The sequence below is a fragment of the Cucumis sativus genome, chromosome 5, assembly GCF_000004075.3.
Source record: "Cucumis sativus cultivar 9930 chromosome 5, Cucumber_9930_V3, whole genome shotgun sequence".
Classification (NCBI taxonomy): Eukaryota; Viridiplantae; Streptophyta; class Magnoliopsida; order Cucurbitales; family Cucurbitaceae; genus Cucumis; species Cucumis sativus.
The window spans coordinates 7,521,493-7,532,265 of NC_026659.2; the positions used below are offsets into that span (position 1 = coordinate 7,521,493).

The window sequence follows — 10,773 nt, forward strand, 5'->3', positions numbered from 1 at the left end:
ACTATCATCATTTCTTTATTAACGACAGTTAAATAAATGTCAAGAATTCATTTATTGTGATATGTATTAATTGTCATGAATATGTTATTCGCGATAGTTTTTTTTTTGTAAAAATGTCATTGTTTAGTTATTGACGACATTTTTTTTTCCAGTCAACGATTGTGCAATCGTGACAATTTTTCGATAACATTAAATGTCATTGTTTTGCTATTGACGACATTTTTTTGTAGTCAAATATATTGCAATCGTGATAGTTTTAAACTGTGATATACTATAGTTTTTTCCTGTTCTCCATGCAGCTCCACCATTACACGAACCATTTGAATGACAATAATGTAGCTGAGAATGACAAATTTGAATTTATACAAGTTTCACACCAATGTACAAAAAAATAGCCAACACTTTAATATACATACACTATAATACAATTTATAATATTTGTACATCTTAATACAAGTTTCAATAATCCACATGTACGGAATCCTAGCCCTTAATCAAAAAATATTTTAAATAGCATTAGAATACATCTAACAAGATTTTCTGCAGAAGCATAAACGACCAACCGAGAATGTTCGTCTCTGGAAATGTTCTTTGAAAGAAAACTCATGAAGTTGTCGACTCCAGTTGAACCTACAAAGACAACATGAATATAAGTATCCATAACACATACGTACAGTCAATGAATAACTAAAGATGACTACAAGAAAGAAACATAATATTTAAATCAAGAATAACAAAAAGGGGTCTAGCTTAAGCCCTAGTCCAAGCCAGCATGATCAACCTCAATTAGAGCTAAGATCAAGTAAAAAAAAGTTCCTAACTTTACATCTTAAACTAAAAAAAAAAGGTGTACTTGGCCTCGACCTTGGTCAAGATTGACCCTAGAAAAGGGGTACATAGTACATCATAGCTAAATGAACAATAGAAAGACACTTGTACAAATTTAAAATGTTCAATAGATGAAATAAAAGCTACATGATTATTAAAAAACGACACCTGATAAATTGGCATGAATAACAAATTGGTCAAATAACAAGAACCAAATAAAAGAACGAACAAAATTCTTGAAAACAAATTGGCATGAAGAACAAATTGGTCAAATAACAAGAACCAAATAATTTACGACACCTGTAAGCAGCTCCCACAACACTATCCCAAAGCTATAAACATCAGCTTTATGATCGTACGGTTTGTGCTCAATAACCTTGCAGCCACGAACAACAAACATTCAGAAGACAAACAAGGAGGAAAAACTACCATCCCAATAAGGAATAGCAATGCATCTACAAACAAAGCACCTAAATGCAGGATAATATTTTAGTATTGGTGAATGATATGCCAATATCATTTCCTCTTGAAATAGAGAGCTATCAAGACTGTGAAAACTTGCCTTCAAAAAGTTCTATGATTCCAAGTCCAAAGTTATATAAATAACTACTCTGAAGTATATTAACGACAATAAATCATCAATGACAATCCAGATGAAGAAACAAGTTTCTTCTTCTTTCTTAGTTCCTTTCCAGAATTCTTAATACAACTATTGCACATCTGAAAAACTTCCTAGGAATGGATTGATGTTCGAGCCATATTAGTGCTGTGTGAAACTGAACGTGTACCATATATGACCATGAAAATATGAAAATATGAGGTACATAGAAATCTGATCCATTACACATTGGTTGAAATCTAATATCTACACTTTTCATGAATGCCAACGCAGCACTTGATGTCCATAGGGTGAATAGTATATATTTGCATGATACTAACCTCCGGAGCCATCCAACGATATGTTCCAGTTTCGGCAGTCATCACACCAGATTGAGCTAGCACTCTAGCAACACCAAAATCAGCTACCTTGATAACCTGTCAAACATTTTGGTTTAATATCGGTCTGGAATAGAGAACAAATTAATGAAAAGTTAATTAAATGAAAATAAAAAACATAAAGGAAGCACACTTAAGAAAGCGACCCCGGGAATAACTTAGCTAGAATTGATATTAGCTACTCTGCAAAATCAAATAATGATTGTGCCTATAGATATTTATTGTATAAAAGAAAAATCATTGGAATCAAAAAGTACTTCAGAGCCTACAGTGGAGAGCAATGACATTAAAATTTTAATGTGTCAACTTTTAAATATTTAACGGCTCAATCTTGCACCTACCCTACTTTTACCCAAAATAACTTCCTAAAATTGATGAGTTTTACAGTGACTGTACTTTTAATGCTCGTGTAACATTACATTTTAGTGTTGAAAGGATTCAGGGTTGACCAAGAAAAACAATAATTGGTTACATTACACTGTTCACTCTCAATTACGCATAGCTGCAAAGATTGGTACAGTACTTTTCATTATTCTGTTATCGACATTAAAAGGGTCATATTCATATAAATCATTGAGAATTAGACAGGTATATGGTATTGATCATAAAGATAAAAGTGGCCAATAAAGACAAAGTATTGCATGGAAAAGACTACAAGTATTGTCTTTAGATCTATCCAGAAATCAACATGATTCTGTAAGCAGCAGATCAATGGTTATGAAATGAAGATACATAATATTGCCATCAAATTGAATACCAGTAAGCATGCTTTTAAAACTAATAGGAAACAGAAGAGTGTGTCAAAATGACTTGGTAAGTTAATAAGCACGTCTTATTGATCAACTCACGAAGTAAATGCAAAAGTTTTATTTCTTCTTACCCCATATTCATCCATCAAAAGATTTGCAGCTTTTAGATCTCTATGGATGATATTCTTTTGATGCAAATAGTCCATTCCCTTCGACACATCAACTGCCACTCTTAGTAAGGAAGGAAAACTAAGAACGGCCTTTTGTTGATGTAAAAAGTCGTGTAAGCTTCCACCAGACATGTACTCTAACAATCATGGGAGATTAATTTACACAGTTATAATATAGGCAAATCTCATCAGCATTATATCAACAAAATGTGTAATAATTAGGTTACCTGTAACAATGAAAAGGCTTGGAGGCCTGGTAGATGCACCAATAAATTGGACAACATTCTTGTGCCGAAGTTTTCTACAAATTTTAGAAACAAGAGGGTGAAACGGATGAACTACTAAGGGAGTGAAGGCCTAGATTGTTGACCACCAACAGGTACTTTTTTTACCCAGGTAAATTGAACTTAACATTAGTTTCGATGTTAAAGAAGAAAGATAAACTAATGATATAAATAATGTGAAAACTACCTATGCCCCAATAATATTTATAGGATTAATGTAACACCTTTTGGCGATAAGACAACCAAACTAGCAAACTATGAAATTGCGATAATCACTTTTATAAGAAGAAAATATATACAAGAGACAAAGATAGAAAGAATTAGAGAACAGATAGCAGCATTGTGGAAAATTAAACTGTGATATAAATACCTCATGATATGAATTTCTTGCTTCTCAGTATGGAAAATGCAAGGTGTGAATAGAGGATGCCTTTTCTATATAACTCAACTAGTTAGAATTCAAATAACATCTGAGGTGAAGTATAACCATCCTCAGGAATGTAACCTTTAACAAGAATATTGGCAGCTACCTGAATCTTTGATATTTCTTCTGCCAGTATATCTTTTAGCTGCTTGGTATCCTGTAATTTCAACACTCCATGTAAAAAATCAATTCATGGATGGTATAAATAATATTTTTTTAAGAAAAAATAGATCAAGACCATTCTGAACTGAAAAAATATCCAATGTCCTGCCACAACCCATTCAATGTCGTGTGAAAATGAGAAAGAAAAGCCTTGGAAGACTATATTACCTCAATTACCCAACCATCAACTACAAAAACATCCAAGGAAAAGCCATCTGTTGTTGAAAAAGCATGTGCTTCTTGAATATTCAGCCCAATCTCAGAAAGTAAGGACGTCAACTGAAAGGTAATTTCTGCTATGAATGTCTCACATATAATAAAAAATTTAGCTAAGTCCAATAAATCATATTCGGTATTTACAACTAATTTTCTTCAAATAGTTGTGCTACAAACATGAGAATGTTACCAAAAGCATAAACGCTTAACTAAGAACATTAGTTCCTCCAACTATAATGACCCTCTCTACTATGATGAATTACTGCTTCAAGCCACAAATTATTTTTCCTTTTCCTTCAGAACCACATCTAAGAAGTATAGCATCAAGAAGGACAAATCAACATAACATAAAAATAAAGATAAACTTTTCCTCTTCATCAATCCTGCTCCAATTTCCTCGTGATCAAAGCGTCGTAAAACGTAATTGATCAGCATAACTCAAGAAAAATATATTTTCTCAAATCGGATTGCACTAGCGAAAAATTACACCGTCGTTAAAGCGGCAGTGTACAATGATACAAGAAGACGGAGAAAACACGATGAACGGATTCAGATTCCAAGTAAGCAAAGAGGCGAAAAAAGTTTCAGCCCATAGCCATGACATCTCCTTTGGCCTTGATTTCCTAATTCGAACGAACAAAAATCAATCAAAAATCAACCAAATGCTTCATTGAGGCATTTCATCAAACACATTGTAAGCTACCAAAATGTTTCATCACCAACCTACACAAATTTTTTAAAACAAAGAAAATAATTTTAAAGATTGCAAAGAAATCGGCACTAGCCATGACATCTCTTTTGGAAATGAGAAATTGGGATAAGATCTTACCGGCGAAACAATCCAATGAAATTGGGATAAACTGAAACTCACGAAACAATCCAATGGAGACAACGAAGAACTTCATAGAGAGAGAGAGAGAGAGAGAAAGAGATAAGGAAGAGAAGCTTACCGGCGGAGGGGAGGGGTGACGACCGACGCCCACGATTTGAAGCTTCGGGTTGATTGGAGAGGTTTGGAGAAGACGGGAGTGGTGGCGACGGGTTGGTGGAGAAGGTTTCGACGGACGGGCAGGAGGGGGTGGTGGTGGCGACGGGACTTCAGACGGTCAGAATTGGGAGAAAGCCAACGGGACTTCACGCGGATGGGAGGAAGAATTTGGGGAAAATTTTGGGGAATTTGGGTTTTTTTTAAAAATATAAATATGTAAATTTAATTTTTTAAATATAAAATAATAAATTTTTTAACCCTAACATTCTATGACATTAAATAACTGTCGCGAAAAGTGTTTTCCGAAAAATTCCGTCTTTTCCCGCCAAAAACGCGAAATTTTCTATTTTGTGACAGTTTTTTTTCCCATCCATTTTTTGAGATATATAACAGTCATAGTAGACAGGTTTTCTTCTAGTGGTCACTCAATGCGATTAAGGGGAGATATGACCGCTTAGACATTCTATGTGAACCTCTCCACGAGATAACACATAGAACATCTAGTAAGTGAAATGAATGTACAAAAAAATTTAATGAGAGATGAGAACTCATTTATAAATAATCAATACTTCATTAATATTGAATCAGAAGTATATTAAACATGAGTACACGTCTTTTAAAACTTCATGAATATAACATTCTAAGACAACAATATGGCTCTTTTCACCTAGATCCACATGCTATGTGAATTGACAGTGGCCACTATTGTGAAACCCCAAAATTTCTAAGACTATTGGAACTTGTTTAGAATTAGCATAAATAAAGGATAATGAGATCAAGGAAGGAAAGTTGAAAAAAAAAAGGCTAAGTGTTAAGGAAGAATATGCTAGGCGTTTAGAGGTTAAGATGGTGGTCAAAATCACATGAAAAACCTCTAAGTAACACTCATTGGGCGACCAAATGGTGGTTGAAAAATCTCCAAGCTAGGCCTTTTGGAAGATGACCTAGGAGGCAAAAATCATGGAAAAATAACCTCTAAGATAAGTTGGGCATTTTGGATGGCTTGGCAAACTTGGACTTGCTAGATGAGAAGAATGATTTAGAGGTTAGCATTGGCATGAATATGATGCCTAGGTGGCAAGAATTAAACATTGAGCTTGATGAGATGATTTGTGAGATTAGAAAGCTTAAATATGAGAAGTCAAGGCTATCCGAGATGACTTATGAGATTAGTAGGTGAGAGATAAGGTATTTGACAAGGCTATACTTTGAAAGATGGTATACGAGGAAGTCATAGAGGTTAGTTGGACGTTTTGGACTCCTAGACATTTTGTTTGTACATTGGAAGTTTGGTTTAAAGTGTGAAAATGTTAGCATAAGGTGTCAAGTAGGTGGTGTTAAGACTAAATCATGCAAGCATGAGGTAGAAACTATGAGTAGAAGGTGTCAATAAAGTTTAATGCAAGGATAGCTACAAATAAGCAACTTCAGACTAGGGTTTCTCAAAATCCACTCGTGCTATTTACTTAGAATCACTTCGAAAAGATCAAAATTTATGTCTAGTTTATAGACCTAGGCTATTGTGTAAATTGGAATCGAGAAGTTTGGCGTCTGGACCAAGAGAAGGTGAGAAGGTCAATTTTAAGTACAACCCGAGCAATGTGCACTTCCAGAAGGTTATAGAGCTTGTCATTTGCAATTAGAAGCTAAAATTTTGAGGTAAGAAATCTAAGGCGTTTTAGAGCAACTTTTTAGAAGGAAGTTGTGTCAAATAAGATGAATTTTTAAAGTCGGGTTATGTTTCTGGATGAAAAAGCAATTTTGAGCTGTGGTTGAATGTCATGCATGTCTAGGCGAGATGGATGTGGTTTTAGTTCATAGAGGTTATTTTGAGCTCTCTTAACTTGTTTACCCCGCATTCTTCCTCCATGCATGTTTGAACAAATGGTAGAATCACGAGGAGGAATTGAGGGTTAGTGGTAGTAGTCGCGCCTAGTGCTCACCATTTTAATCAAGAAGAAACTAGGAGAAACACGGTGGTTTCTTGAATCGATAAACCTTCTTTCCAAAACACAAATGATTCCTGCCTAACTCCAAACTTGTCAAATATAAAATGGCTCTACAATAACTACTATTGGGTCAACCATAAATGGGCTGGAATACACAGTATAGAAGCCCACACCAATAAGACAAAAACACAATTTCAAGCCAGCGGTCAATACACACCCAATACAGCTCGTAAATGTACAAAAGAAGCTTCGTCAAGGGGTTTTGTGAAAATATCTGTCAGCTGGAGGGCATATCAAACATGTGTGAGTGAAGTAATTTTACCTTCAACAAGATCGCGAATAAAGTGATATCGAATATTAATATGTTTGGTGCGACGATGCTAGACCAGATTCTTTGAAGTATCGATGGCACTCATGTTATCACGATAGAGTATCATGGTTTCTTGAGACGAACCATACTCACCTATCATTTGCTTCATCCAGATAAATTGATAATATGCACTGCCAGCTGCAATATATTCAGCCTCAGTAGTAGATAGAGAGACAGAGTTTTGCTTCTTACTGAACCATGAGATCAAATTGTTACCCAAGAAGAAACACCCTTCGGACGTAAACTTCCTATCATCAGAACAACCAGCCCAATCAGCATCACAATATCCCCCCTCGAACATATCTCTATTTCTATAAATACTCAATAAGTCTTTCATACCAGGCTCGAGGTGCCTGCTTGAGACCATACAGAGCTTTATTCAGTTTGTACACATGTTATAAAAATGTTGGATCAATGAAGCCTTTGGGTTGAGCAATATATACTTCTTCATTCAAATACCCATTTAAAAATGCACATTTTACATCCATCTGATACAACTTGATCTTTTGTAACAAGCGTATAGCTTCAAGTCTAGCAACATGAGTGAAGATTTTATCAAACTCAACGCCTTCCATCTGAGTATACCCTTGAGCAACTAAGTGTGCCTTATTTTGAGTAACAACTCCTCGTTTGTCTGTTTTATTTTTAAATATCCATTTTGTTCCAATAATATTAACATCAACTAGTTTGGGTACCAATGTCCAGACATTATTGCGTTGGAATTGAAGAAGTTCTTCTTGCATTGCATTAATCCATAATTCATTGCGAAGAGCTTCTAAAACTGATCCTGGTTCAATTGATGAAGCGTAACATAAATTCACTATTAACTTTGCATAGTCAATCCGATCTTTCTTTTTGGTTGTGACTCCACTTTGTACATCACCAATGATACAGCTAGGGGAATGATTCTTAGTCACATGAACTGGAGGTCCTGACTGTAGACCAATTGTCTCATGAGTAGATTTAGAGTTGATAATGTTGTTCATCCTGTCATGAATATCAGGTATAGCATGTGAAACAATGTCTCTACCTACTACCAAAACAGTGGGTAATTTAGTGTTTTGTATTAGAAAAACATCTTCATGATCTTGTCGTTTGATAGAAACTTTCTCATTATCATTCACAACAATATTGATAGACTCCACTACTGATTGAGTCCTGGTGTTGTACACTCGGTACGCTCTACTACTTGGTGAGTAACCCAGAAAAATCCCATTGTCAGACTTAGCATCCAATATTCTAGGATATTCTCTATTTGCAAGAATGTAACAAACACTGCCAAAGATATGAAAGTATTTCACATTAGGTTTCTTACCTTTCCATAATTCATACAATGTCACTATGGCTCTTGTTCAAATTGTCACTCTATTATGAATGTGACAGGTAGTATGCATAGCTTCCGCCCAAAATCGTAATGGTAAATCTTTGGCATGCAGCATTACTTTGGCCATTTCTTATAGCATACGATTCTTTCTTTCAACAACCCCGTTCTGTTGTGTGTTATAGGAGCTGAGTATTCATGACTGATCCCTTCACTTTCACAGAAAAGATCAAGTTCTTCATTTTCAAACTCTTTTCCATGATCACTTTGTAATCTTATTATATTATGTCCTTTTTCTCGTTGTAGATTACAATCTAAGTGTATGCATACTTTAACCGTCTCAGATTTGCTTTTCAGAAATTTAACCCAAGTGAAGCAGAAGTAGTCATCCACACAAACAAATACACATCTCTTCTTTCCTGAACTTTCAGTTGCATTGAACCCATCAGATCCATATATAGAAGCTCAAGAACTCTGCTCGTATAACATTCACTTACACTTTTACGGGTAGTCCAAATAAGTTTTCCACGTTGAAAATTTCCATATCTTTACATCCAGAACTAAGAGTCCCATAATTGCATCATGTTTAAGCGCTTTTCCCAGTGTCACAAGACTGACATGACTTAGCTTCTTATGCCACTGATGAGTTTGATCTTCTCTTGAAATTTTACAAGAATCAGGTTGATTTGAACACCAATGATAACAATTATCAGCCTGGCGAATTCCTCGCATAACTTCACTATTGTGTTCATCAGTCACTATGCAATTTTCTTTGCAAAAGTTTACAGGGTACCCTTAATCACATAACTGGCTTATGCTGATAAGGTTTGTAGTGAAACCTTCAACATATCGTACATCATTCAGTCATTAGAGATGTGATCCTGTAATGTCTCCCTTAGATAAAATTCTTCCTTTGGCACCATCACCAAATGTCACATGTCCTGAGGAGCATTCAATTGAGTTTGAAAAATTAGATCGATTTCCTGTTATATGCCTTGAGCATCCGCTATCAAAGAACCAATCCTCTCGAGACATTTGAATAGAAGTAAATGCTATGTGTCCCTTCTCAGAATGTTTCTTAATTTTCCACACCCTTTTAACATCTGTGACGCTCTGATTTCATGAAGATGCTTCTGTGTGCGGTATCTATTTCCCAAATCTGATGACAATTTTCATTCATACCTACATTTCTTCATCATTCTATAGCAGAATGGTTTAATATGTCATTTCTTTCCGCAGAAGTGACATAACCATGTATGTGCTGCAAGTGGGATTTTGCCGTGTCTTTGAAGACTTAATTTCCCTCTTGCAATGTCATCACTAGCTGGTACAAATACAGTTTTGCTTTCTTGTATAGAATTTGGTCCAGACAAACAGTACTAGAATTCAGCATCTTCACACATTTCTTCAACTGTTCATGTTTTATTTAAACTTCTTTTAATTTGAGTTTCAGAGAGGATATGACTGTGAGAAGTCTTTGATTTTCTTCCATTAATCCTTGATTTTTTTCTTTCTGAATAGTTGTAGCTGTCGTATCTTCTTCCCACTGTGATCTCATTTTATTATAGGACAAGTTCTCTTCAGACTGACAGTTTAAGTCTACATCAGACTGATAATTTGAGTCTCTTTCACTAGTTGAGGCAATACTGATGAATGCATTTACAAACACTTCATCTTTAGTAATTCCATTAGATTCCTCATCAGATAGGGTAACACCAAAGCTTTTCTTCAGTCTTCTTAAATAGGTTGGGCATTCAACTTGATAATGACCATGACCTCCACATTCCCTGCATTTGAAGGACCTGTTGTCTCTATTACTTGATTGATCTGATTCTCTGGTATTTGATCGATCAAACTCTCTGGAATTCGAACGATCAAACTCAATACTTCTATAGTTATTCTGGAATCGATTATTCAATCCATAAGTGTTGGAACTGCTCATTTTCTTGATCACATTGGAGAACTGCTTGGTTAACAAGGCAATTGACTCGTTTACTTGGCCATGAGGCGCTTTTCCTTTCTCAATGGATTCATCTTTATGAATGGATCGAAATGCAACACCTTTACCATTTCTTTCTACTCTATCTACTAAAGTGATCTCAAATGTGAGTGGAGGAACAAACAAGTCATCATGTACTTCTTCAATAGCAATGACTTTCATATGAGATCTTTTGGGAAGGGATCGTAAAACTTTTCTAACCAGCGTTGCTTCTGAAATTTCTTCTTCCATCATTCTCAGAGATTCGAACTTGGTAGTTAACAGCATTAGACGAGAGGTCTTGACAGAGGTTCCCTCAAATGCAACTTCAAGTGTTT

At 35.3% G+C, this 10,773-nt stretch overlaps 1 protein-coding gene across 1 annotated transcript; it reads right to left on the reverse strand.

Annotated features, from left to right (window-relative positions):
- Positions 1-345: 345 nt before the first annotated feature.
- On the reverse strand, positions 346-4,976 carry LOC116403965 (serine/threonine-protein kinase STY46-like). Its single transcript, XM_031885969.1, has 10 exons — positions 4,780-4,976; positions 4,317-4,452; positions 3,782-3,892; positions 3,558-3,608; positions 3,398-3,462; positions 2,971-3,044; positions 2,705-2,880; positions 1,768-1,863; positions 1,129-1,204; positions 346-630 (listed from the first exon to the last, which is right to left on the reverse strand). Exons 2-10 carry the CDS (start codon positions 4,431-4,433, stop codon positions 491-493), a joined length of 906 nt encoding a protein of 301 aa, XP_031741829.1. The 5' UTR covers positions 4,434-4,452; positions 4,780-4,976; the 3' UTR covers positions 346-490.
- Positions 4,977-10,773: the final 5,797 nt, after the last annotated feature.

Bases quoted from the DNA above. Each gene is read 5' to 3' on its own strand.
- LOC116403965 (XM_031885969.1), bottom strand. From the start codon at position 4,433: ATGTCATGGCTATGGGCTGAAACTTTTTTCGCCTCTTTGCTTACTTGG. The intron at 3,609-3,781 runs GTAATATAGTCT...TTGAAATTACAG, and splicing joins TTGATGGTTGGGTAATTGAG to GATACCAAGCAGCTAAAAGA. The intron at 3,463-3,557 runs GTAGCTGCCAAT...TGAGTTATATAG, and splicing joins AAGAAATATCAAAGATTCAG to AAAAGGCATCCTCTATTCAC.